General features: G+C 33.8%; 1 protein-coding gene across 1 annotated transcript in view; it reads left to right on the forward strand.

Moving 5' to 3' along the window:
* Positions 1-23,113, forward strand: part of BRWD3 (bromodomain and WD repeat domain containing 3) — a 116,196-nt gene that overhangs the window by 68,761 nt on the left and 24,322 nt on the right. Inside the window, exons 16-33 of the mRNA XM_046673240.1 lie at positions 171-299; positions 1,222-1,447; positions 3,515-3,682; positions 5,235-5,418; positions 6,820-6,913; positions 8,797-8,946; positions 10,547-10,623; positions 11,206-11,374; positions 12,221-12,334; positions 15,029-15,136; positions 16,731-16,855; positions 17,670-17,752; positions 18,843-18,954; positions 19,916-19,977; positions 20,080-20,235; positions 20,900-21,020; positions 22,302-22,427; positions 22,515-22,593. Coding sequence (XP_046529196.1) covers positions 171-299; positions 1,222-1,447; positions 3,515-3,682; positions 5,235-5,418; positions 6,820-6,913; positions 8,797-8,946; positions 10,547-10,623; positions 11,206-11,374; positions 12,221-12,334; positions 15,029-15,136; positions 16,731-16,855; positions 17,670-17,752; positions 18,843-18,954; positions 19,916-19,977; positions 20,080-20,235; positions 20,900-21,020; positions 22,302-22,427; positions 22,515-22,593 — 2,283 coding nt within the window. The remainder of the gene's footprint in view (positions 1-170; positions 300-1,221; positions 1,448-3,514; positions 3,683-5,234; positions 5,419-6,819; positions 6,914-8,796; positions 8,947-10,546; positions 10,624-11,205; positions 11,375-12,220; positions 12,335-15,028; positions 15,137-16,730; positions 16,856-17,669; positions 17,753-18,842; positions 18,955-19,915; positions 19,978-20,079; positions 20,236-20,899; positions 21,021-22,301; positions 22,428-22,514; positions 22,594-23,113) is intronic.

Consider the following 23,113-nt stretch of genomic DNA (forward strand, 5'->3'; position numbering starts at 1 on the left):
ATGTTTGATGCCATCCATTACATTCTGGGTTCTGGGTATAGAAGCCAGAGAGTACATTGGAATATTGATGCATCATAGAATCCAAGATATGAACAAGCAGAAGCTATTGCCTACTTTTTATTTGAAAATTACCTCTTAAAATGACTTAAAGTGACTCCTCTAAATTTCAGATTGAAGGCCAAGGCCATGGTGCAGTGTTTGATTGTAAATTTTCACCAGATGGAAACCATTTTGCCTGCACAGATTCTCATGGGCATTTGCTGCTTTTTGGTTTTGGATGCAGTAAATACTATGAAAAGGTTAGTATATTTAATTTTTGTTGTAGACTGCAATTTTGGATTGTATCATTCATAAATTTTATTTGAAGGCTTCCAGTTAATAAGGGTTGATGTGTGTCAATAGATATAAAATAACAAAATCACCTTTTGTGGTAAAATATTTCATCACTATCAGAACATAAGACTTGGCAGTGTGAATCACTATTAAGATGTAGAGGGATATATATATAAAAATTCATTAGGAAATCGTTTTGCTTGGAAGATATTCTCTGTACTGCCTTTCAGGTGAATAGGAGAACAGTTTTCCAGACAGCATCCTCTACTTACCATAAATTGGGAATAAACAGCTGGTGACCAAATGATTATTTTCTTGCTTGGCTACTTTACCTATTATTGATCTTGTTAAATACTTTGGAAGCTAACTTAATTGGTTCCTTATATGTTATTAGCTATGAACTTGGAATAGATTATAGAATCTTGGAGTTGGAAGAGAACTCATAATCATTGAGTTCAGCTCAGTACTTTCCTCACCTTTGAATGTCTTTGATGCGACTGATATTTACCTGCCTTTCCATTTATATTATACTCCATCTACCCTTAATTGAATAAAAATAAGCAAGAAAAAATAGTTATAAAGGTTTGTATGATTTTTGTGACTTAAATACAAATACCTAACTTTATCTGTTGCTTTACTTCTTCCTGTCCTAATTGGAGAAATAGGATATAGTGCCAGAAAGTAATACAGATGGTAGGATTTTGTGGAGAAAGATATGATTATGACCTAGGTGATTCATTTCTACCTAGAGGGAGCATATGACAATAGAGGGCTATAAGAGAATGCAAAAATTGTCTGATTTTAAAAATACATGTGCTCTAGGAATGAAAATATGTGCTTATCTATAAATTCCCTGTGTGCGTTAATTACTAAAAATCTATCATAAAGATTCCAGATCAGATGTTCTTCCACACGGATTATCGACCTCTCATTCGTGATGCTAACAACTATGTATTGGATGAACAAACCCAACAAGCTCCTCACCTCATGCCTCCCCCATTCTTGGTGGATGTTGATGGAAATCCTCATCCCACAAAATTCCAAAGACTAGTACCCGGACGGGAAAATTGTAAAGATGAACAACTTATACCACAGCTGGGATATGTGGCTAATGGTATGTTTTCTCCAAAATTAAATTTAAAACATTTTGCAAAATGTTGTACTTGCTACTGTTCTCTCTTATGATATATGCCCTGTGCTAAACTCTGTAGTAAGTGATAATACATTTTACCTACTAATTCTATTAATTTTCAGTTCATAATACTTTTTACCTTACCAGAGTACTTTTACATTGTTTTTCTCACCTAGATACAGATAAATGGATTAGGACAAGTAAACATATTCTCAAGCAGAGAATGTGTTGGCCTATTGCCTTAGAATCCTGAACAAATGTATGATCCTATTGTTTATAGTATTGACTGCTAGTAATGATTAAATGTACTAACTTTAACGTGTCAAGGTTTTATAATTGAAATTTCACTGCTCATAATATTGGTATTTTAATTTGAGAGTCCATAGTTAATGGAGCCAAGAAGAGGAAATTTCAAAAACCACAAACTGGAAAGTAGCTATTTACCCATCCTCATGGTTGAAATGCAAAGAATTATTGAGTGTTGGGGAGGGGGTGTGAGTGTTTAAATAACACTCAATCTTAGAGGATATTGTGGAAGTAGTGATGAGTGTGATGCATGATGGGAAGATAGTAGAATAAGACATTGAAATAAACTATTCTCTATCAAAACAACTCTCCTGGTTGACATATTTTTCTTAAGTATACTGCCTCTTCCACTCCTACCCCCCACATATACCAGAATATCTTTATATTTTAGTTTGTTTCTTGTAGGTTTTCTTCCAGGTGTGTCGTGGTGAGTTACTGATTTGTAAATGGAATTTTATTTCCTTACTAGGGAATTAAGACTTAAATTGATCATTATAGAGTAAAATGTTACACATCTTTTTATGTTGTTTCTCATAAAGGTTTGTAGAGCAATGAGATGTGTTACACATGTGCTGGTAGTTACTTTAGTGATGTCATACTTATTAAACAAGGGAGAAAAGCATGAATATTAAATAGGAGATGAAACTAAAAACTGTTGGTCTAGTGGTTAAGATTCGACCATCTCACAAACACGGCCCAGGTTCATTTCCTGGGCAGGGAACCACACCACCCATTTGTCAGTTGTCATACTGTGGCAGTTACCCGTTGCTGTGATGCTGACAGCTATGCCACAGGTATTTCAAAGGCCAGCAGGGTCACCCATAGTGGACAGATTTCAACAGAGCCTCCAGACTGCGACAGAGTAGGAAGAAGGACCTGGCAACCCACTTCTGAAAAAGTTGGTTATGAAAACCCTATGAATAGAAGCAGAGCATTGTCTGATGTGGTGCTGGAATATGAGAGGATGGCGCAAAAAAGACTGGACAGGGTTCTGCTCTGCTGTACGTAGGGTTGCGAGGAGTCAGAATTGACTCATGATGGTACTAACAACAAAAAAACCTAAAAACATCTGAATAAAAAAATCTGTAATTCATCACATTTCATTTCCTGTAAGACCTGATCACTTGGCTACTCTATCAGATACCATTTAATCTGACTAGAAGGCAAGATCAAAACGGGTCTAAGATGTATTTAAGAAAGAAAAAGATCATAGAAGTAAAGTTTTTATTCAGAAGTAATCATTGAATTTCAGTGTATAATAAGAAATAATTTCTCTACTCATCAGTACACTGAGATGTTATCAAAAGAGACAATATTTGAAAGGCCATAATTTTGATTTCTTTCAGAAAGGAAATTCTCCTGAAAGAAAGATGCAGAACATTTTAGTTATCTATGGTTGAACTTGTTTAAACCTTACTCAGATCTCTCCTCTCGATTTTTAGCTTGGAGTATTCTATGGAGAAAAGTCATTTTTAAATTAACAATTTAATAATTATTCTTTAAGATAAGAAGGCCCTCATAACAATGTCTAATTTGGGGACATTGGTTAAGTCACACACAAGCTGACATACTGAAAAATTTAAAAATTCTTTAAAAAACATTTTGTTTGATATATGCTTTACTTTCGTTTTAATCTTTTTATTATTTATATAGAAATTTATAGATTAAGCTTGTTTTTACTGTATTTAGGGGGATACTAAAATGTAAGTAATTTTGTGGCTTTTTATCTTTGGTCTCATTAAGGTGATGGTGAGGTGGTAGAACAGGTAATTGGGCAACAAACCAATGACCAAGATGAGAGCATTCTTGATGGAATAATCAGGGAGCTACAGAGAGAACAAGATCTGAGACTGATTAATGAAGGAGATGTTCCACATTTTCCAATTAATAGATCATATTCTGCTAATGGTGGTAAGTGCGTATATATTTGTAAAAGATATGATGAATGTATTTTATTTTACTTGTACCAAGTAATTATATGTGAGGAACATTTTAGGTTTTTAAATAAAAACAACATTAAAAACATTTTTATTAATTACAATTGTGATATCAGATATACCAAAGTGCCATAATCTCATTATCATTTGTGCCTAAAATGACTTAGCATCTCCTAAGAAGTACATACAGGTGGTATATTTTAATACACCGTTTCCTTTTACCTCAATAATGTATTTGCAGTCTTTACTTTTGTTCTAATAAGCGATGTGCTGCAGTAAGTCCAGCTGTTTTGTATGGGAACCAACCTATAAAGTTTTCAAAATTAAAACCACTGTGTTTAAAAATTACTACCCAAAATGTTTACCCTCCTTTGTTAAAAAGAAAGCCACATATCACCTTTCTCTCTTGAGTTTACAAAAACACACTGAAAGACAAGCAGCCCTCTTCTTAGGGAATACAGATGCAACTTCTAAATTGACTTAGAACAGTTTCATCTTAATTACCAGTATTGTTCTAATCTTTTGTATCTCTTTCTTCACTTAATGTGGAATGTGCCTATGCATCTGAGTTTTATGTCAGTCTTAGCTTGTGTCTGTTTTACTTTTATCAAGAATTATTCTCCTTTAAAATGCAGTCCTCTTATGGGATTTTGGCAAATGTGTTTCTTTTTACATTTATCTAATTGAGGTCATTTATTTGGATATCATGAAATTTTGGAGTCCACAGAAATGAATAAGATGATTTAAATTTGAGGTGATTCACAGGGTATTTTACTCATTTCCTGATTTCTTTAGTATCACAGAAAATTAAAATAAAAATGTTCTTTGTTCAGGACATTTGGAGGACCAAACTCATAAGCTTTTCTTAACCTGGAACAAGATAAGAAGTGAGCTGATAATGCTATGTATCCGGGCTCTCTGTTCCTAAGAAATAAAACTTTCGTAGAACCCTGATTTAGAGATCCATTAATGAAATCAGCATTCAGCTTTACCTTCATTACTAGGTTTCTATGGATAAATTTGAAATGCCATTAGTCAGAGGGACCCCATTGACTTCTGTTTGCAATGTTCATTTGTTTTGGGGTTTTTCTCTTGCTTATTTTAGCAGTTGAATGTTTCAGTTTGCATTTTTGTTTTATTTGCAAATGTAACAAACCTTTTAATGGGCTAAATAAAAGTAAAATTTAGATTAAAAAGCTGCTTTCTGAACTACTACTAATAAACATTTGTGAGTCTACCAAATCATGTTAAATACACTTTTTGTATTTACTGAGCGTTTAGTAAATGACAGATGTGAAAGTGCTTTAAAAAAATTAAAAGAGCCATAGAAACTTTAAACATTTATTGAATGCCTGCTTTATTCATAACACTATAAAAACCACAAAAGGGATACAGAAAATGTAGAACAAAGGGATAGCAATATTGTCCAGCAGTACTATCTTTGAATCTCCTGTTTTAGAGCTGTGATCTGGAAAATTTTGGTGACTTTGCTCAGAAAGTAGTACCCTTCTTTGTTTTTATTTTAGCTCTGAGAAGTCCAAATATGGATATATCTTCTTCCCCAAATATTGGGCTTCGACGTAGTGGTCAAATTGAAGGTGTCCGACAAATGCATAACAATGCTCCTCGGAGCCAGATGGCCACTGAACGAGATCTCATGGCATGGAGCAGAAGAGTGGTGGTCAATGAATTAAATAATGGGGTTAGTAGGTGAGTCAGTAAGGTAACACTGATGAAAAAATTGAGAGCTTTATTTTTTAGTAAGTAAATTAAAATGTATTATGTTAACCTAGTAACTATGGTATTTTTTATCCAGCTGAGTTGTGCATTAGTTTTTCTGTATTGTTCCAGTTAGTTCATTCTGTGACAACTATTTAACAGTTATCTTCATTTTGCTTAGCTTTATGCTAAATGGTTTGGGGAATACTGAAAAATGAAAGACATGATCTCTGTCTTCCAAGAGTTTATAGTCTAGGTTAGCAAATAAGAATACAAATTCTATTAAATAAGAACATGAAGCTGTATGTGATTAGATATGTCTGTGATATATGGACTCCAAATTCAACAGTGATTTTGAGGAAAAGGCCATCAACTCTATATTGGAGCAGTGTGGGAGTGCAATATAGATATGTAGTAGACTCCAGTGCTTAGGGTATGTTTAGAAGTGTCATTTAAGTGGACTTCCTTGTATGAAAGGATATCATTAGGATGAATTTCAAATTTAGACTCCCTATCCTAATTTGTAAACCCTAACATTTATTGTAATATCAACTCCAGATAATCCACAGCAACTGGAAATATATTTAGAAAAGAGAAAGGACACTGACAGAGAACATATAAAATCCCTTTTAATTATGTTATCTCCCTAAACAAGCCTTTTATGAGCTCAGCCAACAAGTAGCAAAATTAGTTTGGGTTCACCTTTTTTTCTTCAGCAGTAATAAGTAAAAAGGCAACATAGCTAATTTATAAACTGAATGCTACCCTATGGTAGTAGAGCAATTTGAAATAATTCTTTGCTCAAAAAGTTAAAAGTAGAATTGAAAGCAGGGACTCAGAGAGTTGCATGTCAGTGTTCTATGCAGCATTATTCACTATAGCCGAACAGTGGAACCAACCCAAGTGTCTGTCAACAGATGAAAGACTAAACAAATGTGATATATACATACAGTGGAATATTATTCAGCCATAGAAAGGGATGAAGTTCTGATACCTGCTACAACGTGGATAAACATTAAAACATTGTGCTAAGTTAAATAAACCAGACACGAAAAGATAAATAGCATATGATTCCACTTGTCTGAAATATCTAGAATAGGCAAATTCATAGAGCCATAAAGTAGATTAGAGGTTAATGGCCTGGTGGAAGGAGAAATAGAAAGTTACTGCTTAATGGTTACAAAGTTTATATTTGGAGTGATGAAAAAGTTTTGGAAATAGTGGTGATAGTTACACAACTTTGTAAATGTCAATAACACCACTGAATTGTGCACCTAAAAATGGTTAAAATGGCAAATTTTACTTTTAAAAATATTTTTACTGTCTGACTTTTAAACTATTGGTTTACTTTTTGATGATTTTTTGCTACTTTGACCTTTGATTTGTTGTTAGGGTTCAGGAAGAATGTCGAACTGCAAAAGGTGACATAGAAATCAGTCTTTATACAGTTGAAAAGAAGAAAAAGCCATCTTATACTACCCAAAGGGTAAGTTTAGTTTTACAGTACTTTGGAATACACTATTTGCAAATACCAGGTTTTTGAAAGGTGGCAATTAGATATTAAGGGACTATTTGGATAGGTGCCTGTGTATAGGGAACCTATTTTTTGAACTCAAAATTGAGATGTACAGTTATTATTAATAAGGATAAAATTATACAAAGTCAGAACTGTCCCCAAAAATCTAGGATGTGTGGTCATTGTAGGTATAGGATATTTGTGTTAAAATACCATTTTCATTTGGTTAAATTAGCACCTTGAAATTATGGCTTCATCACTAATCACAATGTAAAACAAATGCTCAGATACCCTAGGCCAGGGGTTGGCAAACTACTGCCGTGGGCTAATTATGCTCTACTGCCTATTCCTATTTTAATAAAGTTTTATTGGAATGCAGCCACACTTACTCATTTATATATTGTCTGTGGCTGCTTTCACACTATACAGAGTTGAATAGTTGCAACAGTGATCATATGACCTGCAAAGCCAAAAATACTTACACTCTGGCCCTTTACAGAAAAAGTTTGCTGACTACTGGCCTACCTAATCATACAGGAGCAAAATTTTGATCTATACTTTGGGAAGATTCACATTCTCAGTAGAAACTGCTAAGCAGGAAGTAAGATTCATGTACTCCATTAAGAACATGTTATGCCCCTTACTCGTACTCTGAGGTTGAATGAATTAGTGGCATAAGAACGTGTGGTTTTATTCCAAGATCTAACTGTAACTCCTGAAAAGTATGGTATGATTTCAGTTTTATTAAAGAAATCTAGGCGATGGACGCTGAATTTTAAATGTTTTTTCAGTATTTATGAACAGCCTTTTAGGGAATTATCATATGAATATCTCCAAGTATTCTTAGATCATTTTGATGCCCACTTTCTTAATTTCTATTGAGGTGTCATTGGCTTATTTGATGTTCTCTGATAAGATTGTTTTCTTAGAGATTTTGAATAACTCAGATCCATGATTTATATTCTTTTTTCCTGCAAAGCTGATTTGTCAAACATCAGACTCATCAAACTACTGCCCATGGGCTAAATGTGCTCTACTGTCTATTCCTGTTTTAATAAGGTTTTATTGGAACACAGCCACACTTATTTATATATTGTCTGTGGCTGCTTTTACACTATACACTGTTGAGTAGTTGCAACAGAGATCATATGACCTGCTTTATTTTTGCTAGAGGAAGATTAACCCTGAGCTATCCCAGTCTTCCTCCACTTAATGTGTAGGTTGCCGCCACAGGTCCACACCGGGGATCTGAACCTGTGAACCCGGGCCGCTGAAGCAGAGGATGTCAAACTTAACCACTACGCTACGGGGCCGGCCACTAGACTTGTTTACTCCTGATAACATATTAGAGTTGTAGCTTTGACATATGGTATATTAGTAATAATATTTTATACTTGTAAAGGTTATAATAAAATAGTTTTCACTTTACATTTCAGTTATTAAAAATGAAATTTTTATTTTGATCTCTTTACTAAATGTAGTTTTTTATAGAAGTACATATTATATTAAGAATTATATATACACAAATATGATGCAATTATCTTGCTTCATCCTTTAATAAATTGTGAATAATATAGTATATGTAAATTTTGAGTGGGCAAACTCTTGCAGCCCAAACTTTCAGCACTGTCTTACAATTTGATCACAGTTCTCAAAATAAGAAATTAATATTAATGGAAAATGTGTTAAATATGTGTAAATATAGTTATCTTGGGTTTTCTTTTTGGGGATTAATTCCTATCCCTCACCTCCACTCTTACCCCACCCTTGCCCAATTGACTTTATATATGTTCATTTGTGTATGTTCACTGAGCCTTTCATTTTTTTAAATCTATTTTCCTTCTGTTTTACAGAATGATTATCAGCCTAGCTGTGGGCGGTCTTTACGAAGGACACAACGCAAACGTCAGCATACTTACCAAACACGGTCCAACATAGAGCATAATTCACAAGCATCATGTCAAAATTCGGGTGTACAGGAAGACTCAGACAGCTCCTCAGAGGTTAGATATCTGCTGATGTTTGTTTACTCAGTGTATTTTTTGTTTCCCAGTTAGTATCATTGGTTTAGATTTACTTCTTTAATAGGAAATTATTTTAGTGATTTTCTTATAAGAGGATTATTCATTAATGAGGCATTTAAATAGGCAAATCTGAACATTGTATTGAATTCCTTTAGATATCTTCTCTGATATGTACCTAAGATATTATCTTAGTTGAGGGTATCTCTGATCAAGATCAGAAAATCTTGATCCGAAAAGTTTGGCTTTGGGACAGTGAGAAAAGAGAGTGAAAGGAAATCTGCCTAGAAATGGAAAGAATTGAAATATAAGCAATGATAACTAGTTATACAGTCTCAGAACTGGTTGACTGTGTAATCAACAGAATATACAGTTTTCTGTTGCTGTTAACTTCACCAGTAATGAAGATTACTGAATGATGGTTTTTCTTAGTCCCACCTTTTTTATGGTAATGGAATAAAGAGTATAGCAGTTCTTTTCATGTTCCTCTCTTCTCTAGTGCTTTCCTTCTTTTCTCTTAACAACTGTAGTCATTAAGTGAATAATGAGGTTTTAATTTTGCCTTGGCAGTATATGGCCCCCCCTTCTTCTCCCACCATTCACAGTTCTTTAACTTTTATCAATGATGTCCCTCCTTCCCTCCCCCACCCATGAAAATCTTGATCTGAAAAGAATGATCAGGTATTTAGGAATCGATGTTACATTTTTAACATAATCATGTATTGTGGTTGTGTTGAAAAACAGGATTTTAATCTTAATGAGTATTTATAGTTAAAATGCTTTTTTTGGTCAGGATTTACGTCAAAATAATTCCTGGGGTATGAGGCAGTTAGTGAGGATACAGATAAAAAAAAAAGATAGGCAGTGAGGTATTGTCTAAACTGGAGATTATGTACACAAGGGTTATCTGTTCCATCTACTTTGGTATGTTTGAAATTTTAGATAGTAAAATAATTACTAAACTTTTTTTTTTTTTTTAAAGAATTTATTTTTTTCCTTTTTCTCCTCAAAGCCCCCGGGTACACAGTTGTATATTCTTTGTTGTGGGTCCTTCTAGTTGTGGCATGTGGGACGCTGCCTCAGCGTGGTTTGACGAGCAGTGCCATGTCCGCGCCCAGGATTCGAACCAACGAAACACTGGGCCGCCTGCAGCGGAGCGCGCAAACTTAACCACTCGGCCACGGGGCCAGCCCCAATTACTAAACTTTTTATAGATAATAATTATATTACCTTGGTGGAGGCATATAGATATTTTTAAAACAATGGTTTTAACATTTAAGAAGGTTATATTTGGAGTCTTAGGACTTATTCAGTTGTAGGGAGTCTATTTCAGTCCTTGAAACAATAAAAGATGCCTCATATCAATAAGATAGCAGATGCTAGAAATTTTTTAAATACCTAGGAGGCTTAGTTGTGAGTTAAAGATGTATGTAGAGAAATGATTATGTACATTTTTAACTAAAAGTTTTTGTTGGCAGAAGGGGAAATACAAAAAAATGTTATAAAACAGGTAGTGTGTGCTAATTAATAATATGCTAGTTAATAATAACCATATATCTCAATTGCTGGCTCCTTGTTGCAGGAAGATGAAACAGTTGGCACAAGTGATGCTTCAGTAGAGGATCCTGTTATTGAATGGCAAAGTGAAAGTTCCTCCAGGTAGTTTTCATGGTTTTGGTTTGGTCAAAATTATTTGACAGTTTTGATGTTAAATTACGTTGTTGTAGGAATTTGCTAAAACCAGAGTTAAAATAATATTTTATAGTAGAAAGAGTACTGGGTTGGAAACCTGTTGTTTTATCCTGGCTCTGCCAATATCTTTTTGGGCATGTCACCATGGGCTTTAGTTCCCTTATCTGTAAAATAAGACCCTTTGTAAATCCAAGATTCTATATCTTGGCAGGCTATATGTATTTATTTCAGTTTTAAAACAACTACATTTAACCATTTCCAGGGATAAGGAGCATCTTTATTTAAAGAAGCTTTTGTGATTTGGACAGGAATTTTGAATTTTAAATCCTGTAATGGGAAACTAAACATTATACTATATCCAAGAAGCATTTCGTTAAAATCACTTAGGTAACGATCAAAATTCTATATTGATATTTTTTCTCTTCAGTTAGAACAAAATCAAACCATGTCATTTATAATACTGTTTGATTACAAAATGATCATCATTCAATTATGAGAAAACTATTCCTTTTCTAAACTTACGTATTCATAATTTTTATTTATTTACAGTGATTCATCAAGTGAATATTCTGATTGGACAGCAGATGCTGGAATAAATTTGCAACCCCCAAAAAGACAAACCAGACAGGCAACACGGAAAATATGCAGCAGCTCTGAGGAAGAAAATTTAAAGTCACTAGAAGAAAGGCAAAAGAAACCGAAACAGACTAGAAAGAAGGTTTTTAAGTTTACAAGTTGTTTTTTGTTTTTGCCTTTAATACTTGAATATTTAACGTTAACACCTGACTTTTCTCTAAAAATAGCATTCCATCTGAGAAGCTAAGTAAAATTATTTAAAATGACAAGAATTTTTGAAATTATTCTGTTATTAAAAGTAACGGCTAGAATTTCTTCATTATTATTTTAATTGTTATTAAATTAAAACATATTTGCAATTGTTTGTTAAAATGTAGTAGCGTTTTAAATAATAAGCCTCTATAGTATAAAAGTGCTATTCTTGTCATGTCATCTTTCATAAATTTTTATACATATTTGACTTGTAAAATGGAAAGATATGATAAATCACGTAGATTTCTTTATTTTTATTTCATCCCAATGATGGTTTCTTTTCCCCACTATAATTTCATTTGGATGATGTAAAGACTTAATCCACATAGTTCTTTGAATATTAATTTAAGAATTTATTATGCACACATTCTGTAGCCTGTTGCTTTAGTAGGCAGAATTATCTTCTTGATTGTCACTATTTTATTGGCAAAAGGTGATTGTGTTACTTGTATTTGAATTCATGTGGTATTCTAGGGACATGAGTAAAATTTGTGGTTTTTAGATAGTGTATAGTGTCATATTATGTGTCAGCCATAGTTGAACAAACATGTTGAAGACCTCACTTGATATTTTATTCATACAAAAATTGTGCACAATTAGATGGTAAAGGAAAATGTTTAAAATTTGTATATTTTAGCTTTAATTATAACCTGATATTTTTAACATTCTATACCTGGTATTTTTCATACTACTGTTCATATATTTATGGTTTATATATTTGTGAACTATATTTTAGAAAGGAGGACTGGTTTCTATGGCAGGTGAGCCCAGTGAAGAATGGTTTGCCCCACAGTGGATCTTGGATACCATACCAAGACGTTCCCCATTTGTCCCACAGATGGGAGATGAGGTAATTGTTACCTGTTACAACCTTTTTCTTTTGGAATCTCAAGAGCCCTCACTTTAATCAGTCTTAGGGCATTTATATTCTCAATTATATTATAGTTATATGTGCACTATTTTAGCTGTTCTGCTTAGTAATATTTTTTTTTGTGGACAGTGACTGAATTTTATTAATCTTAGTATCCTTTGTAGGCCTAACACAGAGTCTTCAATATAGTAGATGCTCAGTGAACACTGAGATAAATTGATTGGCTTGTGAAGTCGTGAAAATAATTGTCTTGATTTTCATTTTAATTGTTAACTTAGTAGAATATATTGGTATTATGAGGCCTGATTCAAGTCCTAATATTGTTTTGAAAAAAAAGCAGCCCATGCTCAACCTGATAGAAAATATAATAGAGGATAATTACCCCTTTCAATGATTAGAGAAATGTCATACCACAAACAAGGCCTCCTGCTGAGCCTATGGTTGAATAACATAACGATATATATGGTTGGTGAGTCAAAAACTGATTTAAATTCTGTCTGATGAAAAGTTTTTAATTTTCGTTTTCTTATGAAAATTCTGGTAGCATTATAATATTTGAGCTCTAGTTAGCCAGTATAGTCTTTGATATACTGAATAATCATTCATTTTTGAGTGATTAAATGCTTACACACAATTTTCAATTTAAGACTAATAGTAGGAATATAAGGTTGTCATCGTAATAAAAGAAGGAGTAAAACCTTGCAAATGGATCTAAAAGTCTTGAGACCAGTAAAAATTTCACCAGACATTTCTGTAATTGCCTGTTATAGATACCTCGTACCAGAGATAGCTATCAAGTAGCCTTATGAATAAGCTATTACTTGCTGATTATCTTGATATTATTAAAATGTTTCCTTTCATATTGTGTCATCTTGTAAGATTGGACTTTTGAGCAATGCTTGTTTGTGTAGTTATTTTAGTAGAGCATGCTCTGATGAATGCTGTATTTAAAAAACTTAGGGTTTTTTGGGGGGCATATCCAAAAATTATGACTTCTTATGTTTATTGCCTGTTTTTATGGAGGCTTGAGAGAGAGTAATTTTGATTTAATCTTGGAAAACTTTACAGAACAAAAGGAGGATCTGTGTACTCTGTGATCTGATGAGACTCCTCTCTGTTCCATATTTACCTTGCTGGAATCACTTTCCCTCTATTTTGTTAAACTTAGCACATGCTTATGTGCTTCAAGACTAATGTGTGTTAGATAATGAGAGTTTAGGTAATGGAAACAATGTAAAGAACTCATAAAGGCGGAAATATGCTTTTTATATAATCAATCTCTTAATGACTGCATTACTTTTTACTTTTTCTAAGTGTTAAGCCCTCATTATTTTGGCAGGAATACCCCTACCCACAGATCATTGCCTCTCATAATGCTCATTCGTTAAGGTCTAACTTAAATGCCAACTTCTCCTGGATGTTTATCCCTACTTTTTGTTTGCCTGCCACTCCTTCTAATGAGCTTTGCCACCTAAATTATTTCTTTATTTTTCTATTTTTTGATACATATTGCAGTCTGCCTTGCACTGTACTCATATATCTACATGTCTGTCCATATCGTTGAGAGAAAAAGATTTTATTTTGGTGTGTTTCCACAGCACCCAGTGCTGTGTACATACATGTTTGATCAATATTTGTTCAGTATAGGAATAAATATATAAGAAAGCATATCAGAATAACATGCTTATTATTGACTTTTTTACCCTTACCCCTACAATTATGTTTATATACTAATCTTTAAGTCTTTTTAAATTTCTACTTGTATTTTTAGCTATTGGGAATTCTGACAGAGAATATTGATTGGTAGAATATGTCGGTGTATTTTAAAAATCTCATAGTATGATATTTTGTATGTTACTTTCTTATATTTATTTATTTCTACCACCACTTTAGAATTATTGTGACAAGGAAAATTTTTTTAATGAATCAGAATATGGTAGTGAATCCCGTCTTAAGGAGGTGAAGGGTCTTACCAAGTTCTTGGATTCATTTTCTTTCCATACCATTGCTAGTTCTGATGTTAATTCTTGCAAAAGAAAAATTTTAACTTGTCTGGAAATTACTCTATTTAGTAGCCTGTGGTGAGAACTGTATATAAATATATATAAAATGTGTTGGGGCCTGCCTGGTGGCGTAGTGGTTATGTTTGTGTACTCCACTTTGGTGGCCCAGGGTTCACCGATTCAGATCCCGAGCATGGACCTACGCACCACTTATTAAGCCATACTGTGGCAGATGTCCTACATATAAAGCAGAGGAAGAGGGCATGGATGTTAGCTCAGGGCCAGTCTTCCTCAACAAAAAAGCATACACTGACTATTAAAATTTTGATATTTAGAATATCAATTACAATTTGAAATATAGTACTTTAAGATATAACTGGTTTTGTGTACATTTATCATTAGTTTCTGTTTCTTCAGAAATTTATTAAGCTGCTAGAGAGAAAAGGATTGTGTGTGCAGTGTTTATATTATGCACTATTTAGTTCAGGGCTACATAGCCATGAGTACTGAATGAATGTTATTTGATAGTGACAAGTACATTTATTATACAAATTTTTAAAAAATTATGTTTGTTGTAAACACAAGAGGATGTTTGTAGGAATATATATTGGGATGTATAGAGTTGTTAAATAGGATGCTGCTGTTTAATACCTCATATTTTTTGTTTTAGCTTATCTATTTTAGGCAAGGACATGAAGCTTATGTGCGGGCTGTAAGGAAATCAAAAATATATAGTGTTAATTTACAAAAACAGCCATGGAATAAAATGGATCTCAGGGTAAGTTTGCCAAATTCATAAGCTATTCAATTGAAGTAGCTTTGGAATTAAGTTACTTGCCTGTAGACTTTTTCTCAGTTTCATGTTGATTGTGTATCCAAGATAAGGTGATAAACCATATTCTTGAACAGCTGGGTGTTATGGATCACATTTTAAGTTTCCTGAAATTTGTATGGCACCTATTGTCTTGATTATTTGACCTAATTTATTTTAAGCTTCAGGTCCTCTAGTGTACACCATTCTATAATTGGAACAAAGCCATAGTTCCCTGGTGTGGATCTTTTCCTAAGCAGCTTTGTACATCCCAGAGGCTCTATAAACTAACTGCGGGTGCGGACTATGAGCGCTCTCGAGGTTCCAGCAGCTTTAGGATATAGTAAATATCTTAAATCCCAAGAATCTCAAAATTTTGTAGTGCTTTATGAATTCTCTTTTGATGTTCTACCTATGTAGCTACATGGTATTGAGTAAAATGGGTATGTATTCTTTAGAGGTCTTTCTGACTATAAATACATATTCATTTGTTCATTCATACATATATCCATAGACAAACAGATGTAGGGATACACACAATATCATTTCTACTTAGGTTTACATGTGTTTTGTTCTTTTGTTTTTCCCACTTGGAAAATGAGACAAAAGGGCAATTTTACGATGATTTTCCAGGTAAATGAGAGGTTGTTGTGTGATGATGCTTAGCAGGAAGGGTACAAGAAAGAATGTGTATATTTATTGAAACAAAGATTGAGAAATTTGTAAAAAATTGTATTAAGGTTGTAAGGTGCTAAAGTGTCTTATCATGTGGACTTCACATAACCATCTCCTGCGAGATAGGGATGCTACTTTATTCTGAATCAGGTGAAAGTTGAGTGGGTTTTTTTTTCCCTAGAATCAGGGGAATGAAGAAAATGTGTGATTTCTTATTTAAATTCTAACTCTGTATTTCTAGGAAGTTTTAGGAGGCAGCGCATGTGTGCTGCAAGAGCCTGGGCTTTTGAATAAGACCTTGATTTCAATCCCAGCTCTGCTGTATACTAATGTGTAACTTTAAGCAAGTCACTGTACGCACGAGGCTCAGTTTTGTCATCTGTTAAGTATGACTTATAATCAATGTATAAGAGTGGTATTGTAAAATAATATTGTGAACAGTAAAAAATGTGAGTCTGTTCCCTGAACATACATGTATGTGTCCACCTGCATATGTACAGACTGTATTTCTGCTGGAGGAGTGATTCTTAACTAGGCAGAGCATCATCATCCCCTGGGAGGTTTTTCAAAATATATATAACTGGGTTGCATCCTAAACCTTTACTGAATTCAATTCTACAGGAGTGGAATTTAGGAACATAAATTTTAAAAAGGTTCCTAAGGGGTTTCTGCTGCTTATCCTTGGTTTAGAGCCCTGTGCTAAGCTACAACATGCTATTAAGGGTCAAGAGCCATGTCTTATTACCTTTAACACTTAGTGGAGTGCCTAGTATTTCCTGGGTATTCAGGTGATTTTTAAATTGTGCAAATCATAATGAAATAATATGCAAATGTTAGGTAATTATTTCTATTGAAAGTAATAATTTATTGGTATTCCCATGAATAGGAACAAGAGTTTGTTAAGATTGTAGGAATCAAATATGAGGTTGGACCACCTACACTGTGCTGCTTGAAGCTTGCATTTCTGGACCCCATTTCAGGCAAAATGACTGGAGAATCTTTTTCCATTAAGTGAGTAGCTATCTCTGGTTTGTGTGTGTATGTGTGTGTTTTAATCCCTCTCCTGTGTTCTGCAGAGTACAAGCCTTGATAGAGAAAAAACTATAGCACTACAGGCTTTAGAGTTTTGAAGACTGAGGTTTAATTTTTAATTCCTCGTTTGTTTCTCCACTTAATAGCTATATGTATATTTATAGCTATTAATGTGTACGTGTCTGTATATGTATTATATATATAATATTATACACGCACATATAGCTAATGTGTTTGTAATATAATGTATATATATTTTATGTGTGTGTATTTATATCTATAAGCACGTCTCGGAATTTATGCCTTCATCTTTAAAATAAAAATGATAGTATCTTTTTCAGGATTGTTGTGAGGAATAAAAGAAAAACCTTTATAAGTGCCTAACAGTATGATTGAAACATGGTAGTTGCTTTTATTTCTGTTAATAATAATAGGAATAATTAGTCAATAACACATTTCTTCAGGTTGAGTTTGAAATCTAAGGAGATGAAAGAACATCATTTCATACTTTTCTTAAAACAATCTTTAATATAAAATACCTTATATTAAGCTTTAATAACCTTCATTGGCGTCTTTATGTTACTGAAGTGATATACAACAGTAGGCGGGGCACTCCCAAACAGATCAAAGCAGATGAGGTTTAATTTATCTGAAGGTATTTGTAGAGAGACCTTGAGGTTTGCAGCATTTTGCTTAATGGGTCCACATTAGACACATATCCCTGGATATTTCGTAGGTAACCTATACTATTATATCTAAATATTGATTCATATGTGCCTTATTTTCTGTACAGGTATCATGACATGCCAGATGTCATTGACTTCCTTGTGCTACATCAGTTTTATAATGAAGCCAAAGAAAGGAACTGGCAGATTGGTAAGTATAGAATTCTCACTTAATAACTATTAAGTTCAAAGTAGAGTAAGTAACTTTTTATCTCTGGTTCATGAGAAAGAGACTAGTTTAACATGTAGCTGGAAAAAGATGTTAGCTAAATTAGAAAAATTAAATTTTCTTTTTCAGTTACATTTAGGTGATTTTATACACATTGTGTGTGACATATAACCTCTAAACCTTCTGGGAATACCTACTGTATTAGTATACAAATCTGAATTAAAAAGAAAATCATCAAATATCAATTGCCCTGAGTGGAGTACTTAACACTTAGGCTCTTAAACAGGCCATTACCGATTTGTGGTTTCCTTTCTGTCTCTCTTTTTCTCTCTCTGTCTCTGTTTCTCTCTTTCCCTGCCTCTACCTTTCCTCCCTTTCCTTTCCCCTCTCTGCCTCCCTCCTTTCCCCCCTCACTAGCTATTTGATCTTGGGCAAGTTTTTAACCTCTCTGTACCTCACTTCTACTATCGTTAAAATGGGAATCACATCAGGACATACCTATAAGGCTACTGTGGACAATAAGTGAGTTAATATATAGAAAGCACTTAAATGGTACCTGACGCAGAGTAAACACTATGTAAATGTTTGCTATCAGTGCTTTTAAATTTTCCTTTCTTATGTGGAAGAAACATTTTTGTCTGCAATGGTTTGTATTTGTAATCCTTAGCCATTGAGAGACAGAAAACTAGTGTGAAGACATTTTTAAAGGCAAAAAGCTGAAAGCAAAAAGAAGGAAAGTAAGAAATAACCGTAGTAATATATGCACGGTGCAAGGGGTATGCCTAATGATGATCCCAAGTAATTGATAAAAGTTAAATTATATGTGGTAGCATTTATTTAAGAAGACTTGGACATATATGGTTTATTTCAGAAAGATTACTAGCACTTGGCAATCAAAATCCTTGAAGAGGGTAAAATGTAAAATTCACTTATCTGGAAAACTTAGATTGAAACCTCTAATAATGCTAAATATAATGCTATTTCTGTATTCAACAAAAAGTAGCAATTTAGAGTGAGGAACAGAGCTTTTATTCTCAAGAGCACCCTTTAAGAATTTCTAAAAATATTATAGGTGATAGATTCCGCAGTATAATAGATGACGCCTGGTGGTTTGGGACTGTGGAGAGTCAGCAGCCTTTTCAACCAGAGTATCCTGATAGTTCTTTCCAGTGTTACAGTGTTCAGTAAGTACATTTATGGTCTTTTATGCCTGATATATTATTGTAGTACTATCCGGATTTTCTATAAACCCCACCAGGAATAATACTTTTTTATCTGATTTATCTAGTCTTATGAGACCTATGCCTATAAAGAAGCAATAGTGCCTGTGAGGAAGGTGTTGATAATAAACCATTTGATCCAATATACGTGCTAAGACAAAGCAGGAACTGAAGAATTATTTCTACCTCCCTTAATGACTGTTTTTTCTCTTAAGTATTTCTATTTTAGACACGAATTGCAACTATTTTTTTATGAAGACTACTGAAATTAATTCAGTGTTTAAAGTAATTGTTACAGCTGGAATATAGCAATGTATGTTAGTACCTAGTCTTTAATGGTCTGAATTCGAAGCAGAGGTGACTGCATTATGTTTGAACGTACTATTTGTCTGCAACTTTTACTTTAAGTTCTTCATGAAATCCCAGAGTTGTAACATTCCTAATGAATGCAGCTTTCTTCTCAAAAATGATAAAAAAAAATGAAGATTGACTTTTAGTCTCCATATTACTGATCAAAAGGGAATAATAAAACTTTGGAAATGCTATAATACTTAAGCTCTAGGATAAAGTAGACGATCTTACAGAAAGAAGTGATCTATTAAATCTACTTTTTTAACCTGAAAGGAATTTTCCAAAGAATTTTTGTTCTGTACCCTGGCTTAATATCGAATATATCCTTGATTGGAATTAAAAACAAAAAAGCCAAGTAAAACTAAGAGTAAGCTTATTGCTCTTTAAGTTACATATTAGTGGACCGTGTTTTGTCTATTAGAGGTTTATTATTATCTTTAGGTAAGCAGAGTTGTACTTTAAGGAAAACTGTACTGCCCCTTTCCACATTGCACCCCTAAGAAGTCATGCAAATTATGCTAGTAAATAAAAGTAAATGTCATGTGAATTTGATTTGTATCTTATTTTTTAATAGCTGGGACAATAACGAGAGAGAAAAGATGAGCCCCTGGGATATGGAGCCAATTCCAGAAGGAAGTAAATATGCTTTTAAAACTGAATTATTATTCTTCTAAAAGAAAAATGGCAATAGCATGATACTGGAAACTAATCATTTCTGATTTTTCATCTTATACATAGCTGCCTTTCCAGATGAAGTCGGTGCTGGTGTTCCTGTGTCCCAGGAGGAACTGACTGCTTTACTATACAAACCCCAGGAAGGAGAGTGGGGGGCTCATTCCAGAGATGAGGAATGTGAACGGGTTATTCAGGGCATCAACCACCTTCTTTCCCTGGGTATGGTGAATGTGAAAGAATGTTAGAAGGATGGGAGGGAACAAGGAAAACCAGCAGAATTTTAAGTTCTACGAAAGGAAATGCATTTATTTTCAATGTATGCTTTTAACTTAAGAGATACAATGATTCTAGTTTTAATATTAACATCTTTATATGCTTGGCCCGAGTAATGACTGATAAACTTTTTCGATTCTCTGGGGGCTTGTAATAGAGAAGGCAGGCATATAGGTATCTTTTACTTTCTTGCGTCATTTTGGCTCTCTAGCTGTTCTCTGAGCCTGACTTTGGATGGGTTCTTTGGTAAAGACAGTGGGTGAGTAATGTATTTTACTCACATTACTAGTTATATTTTCTAAAGCATATCACTTGAGATATTTCGCATTTACCCAGAAAAGACATAAATTTGAAGTTAAACATGATATTCCTATAATTTTTTCTCGTTTTACCTGATTTGAACCAGTGTATCATGCATGATTCATAGATATTATGTCCAAATAAAAAGAATAACATAATAACAATATTGGTCTAATATTTGCATAATTGAATCATTATCATTTTACAGTGTAATATGTTGCCCTCCCTTCTTGTTTATTTGTGAGTTTTTGTTAACATAAAATTTTAATGTCCTTTATAACTACCTGTTTTGATTTTGGTAATATTGTAGATTTTGCCAGCCCTTTTGCTGTTCCAGTGGATCTCAGTGCCTATCCTTTGTATTGTACTGTTGTTGCTTATCCAACTGACCTCAACACTATCAGGCGGAGACTCGAAAATCGCTTTTACAGGTCTGTTTAGTTTTATCGTTTACTAGAAAGTTTATACCTTTCCATCTTTTGCTTTCTTTTTGCATTATGATACACTAATATCTGTTATTTCTTTCTTTTTTTTTTTTTGAGGAGGATTAGCCCTGAGCTAACATCTGCTGCCAATCCTCCTCTTTTTGCTGAGGAAGACTGGCCCTGAGCTAACATCCGTGCCCATCTTCCTCTACTTTATACGTGGGACGCCTGCCACAGCATGGCTTGCCAACTGGTGCCATGTCCGCACCCGGGATCTGAACCCGCGAACCCCGGGCCGCCAAAGCGGAACATGCGCACTTAACGGCTGCGCCACCAGGCCGGCCCCAGATCTGTTATTTCATAGTGTAAAATAATCATTCAAAAGACCCACTCCAGAATTTCTTATAAAAATTTGAAACACTAGTTTCCCTTTATTCAGTAGATTCTCAATCTTCAGGGTAAGAAGGGATGTGGAATAAAGAACATGGAGGAAATTATGAGCAGCACAAATCATGCGTGAAACAAAAACTACAGTTAACTTTAGTTTATTAAAATCAGATTAAATGGTTTGTAGATTCATCATGATTAAGGTGCTGCAGAGACTTGGAGTATATTTAAATCCCCTGTTGGGGAATTAGGCAGCAGTTAATTATATTTAATTACCAGCCCTGAAATGTATATAGAAAAGGAGCCAAGTTATTTTTTCCTTGGTTTTGGTTGAAGTGGGGTGGTTAAGGGACAGTGGTGGAAGGCACCTTTTGGTACCTCTCTCACCACAGAATCCACTGTGTCCTAACCAAAGTTATTCCATGAACTGGTTATAAATATAACCAGGTAGGTGTATTTTATAACATTACCTATAATTTCATTTGGTAATATATATCATAAAAGTAACTAGATAAAAATTTGTCCTTTTCTACAGACTGGTTTCTTTTTTTCTTGCTTTTCTCATCTCTTCTGAAAACTAAACATTCTTTTGACTTTATCAAAGCATTGTTTATTTGTATTTGGTCAGATTACTGTTTACTTCATAGTGTGCTGGGTCAGTTCTTTTCCAAATTTTAATGTGCAGTCCAATGGTTCTAAATTCTTGCCTGTGCTTCAAATACTGTAACTATATACCTTCATTAGTGCACATCAGTCACACCTGTGTATTGAGTCAATACAAATATTGGAAGACCTTTGACATATCACGATTAAGTGCCTCATTTTTCTATATTGTATATTCCTAGAATAGACTTTAAATGTATCAACCAAGAGTAACAGAGGGTATTTTTTCTTTCATAGGAGAATATCAGCATTAATGTGGGAGGTACGCTACATTGAGCACAATGCCAGGACTTTCAATGAGCCAGACAGTCCTATAGTTAAAGCAGCCAAAATTGTAACTGATGTCTTACTTCGATTTATTGGGTAAGAAGCAGTTTTATCTTTGATAGGGGCTGACTTCTGATTTTTTAAATTTTTTGAAATGTATTTTTGACCTACCTTATTTCTTAGGGATCAGAGCTGTACTGATATCCTGGATACTTACAATAAAGTTAAAGCAGAAGAACTAAACAGTACTGATGCAGAGGAGGTAAGAATCGCAGCATGATTCGTAGGCATGAATTCCTCTTCTGTTATTTGAAGGACAGTAAATATTACATGTAAGCATTATAACTGGCTATGAGCAGTGAAGCTGATTTCTAAAAACTGGCTGAACACCTGCATCTTTTTGTATTAAATTCTTTAACCTGTATTTAGATAGCATATACCAAAAATGTAGTGCTGCTACAGTGTTAGTCCGAGACAGGTGGCCAGTCATCCTATTTGACTTAGTGGGTTTCAGTGATGAGAAATCAACACTTCATTTTCCAGCCCTTAAAAACGGGACAAAGCACTAAATATTTTTAAAAAATGGTTGATTGATGGAAATTTTCGTAGAGATTCTTTTTCTTTACAATATATGTAAAATATTAAAGTAGTTTAAAATTTCGTTCAGGTTTGAAAGTCTACATTTTTAGTAGTTTTTATGCAATTACTGTTTGGTTTCCTTTATGGAAATTTGCAAACATAAACCAGTTTTTCTAAATGAAGTGAAATTCATATTGTCAACA

Source organism: Equus quagga, chromosome 10 (assembly GCF_021613505.1).
Source record: "Equus quagga isolate Etosha38 chromosome 10, UCLA_HA_Equagga_1.0, whole genome shotgun sequence".
In the NCBI taxonomy this organism is placed as follows: domain Eukaryota; kingdom Metazoa; phylum Chordata; class Mammalia; order Perissodactyla; family Equidae; genus Equus; species Equus quagga.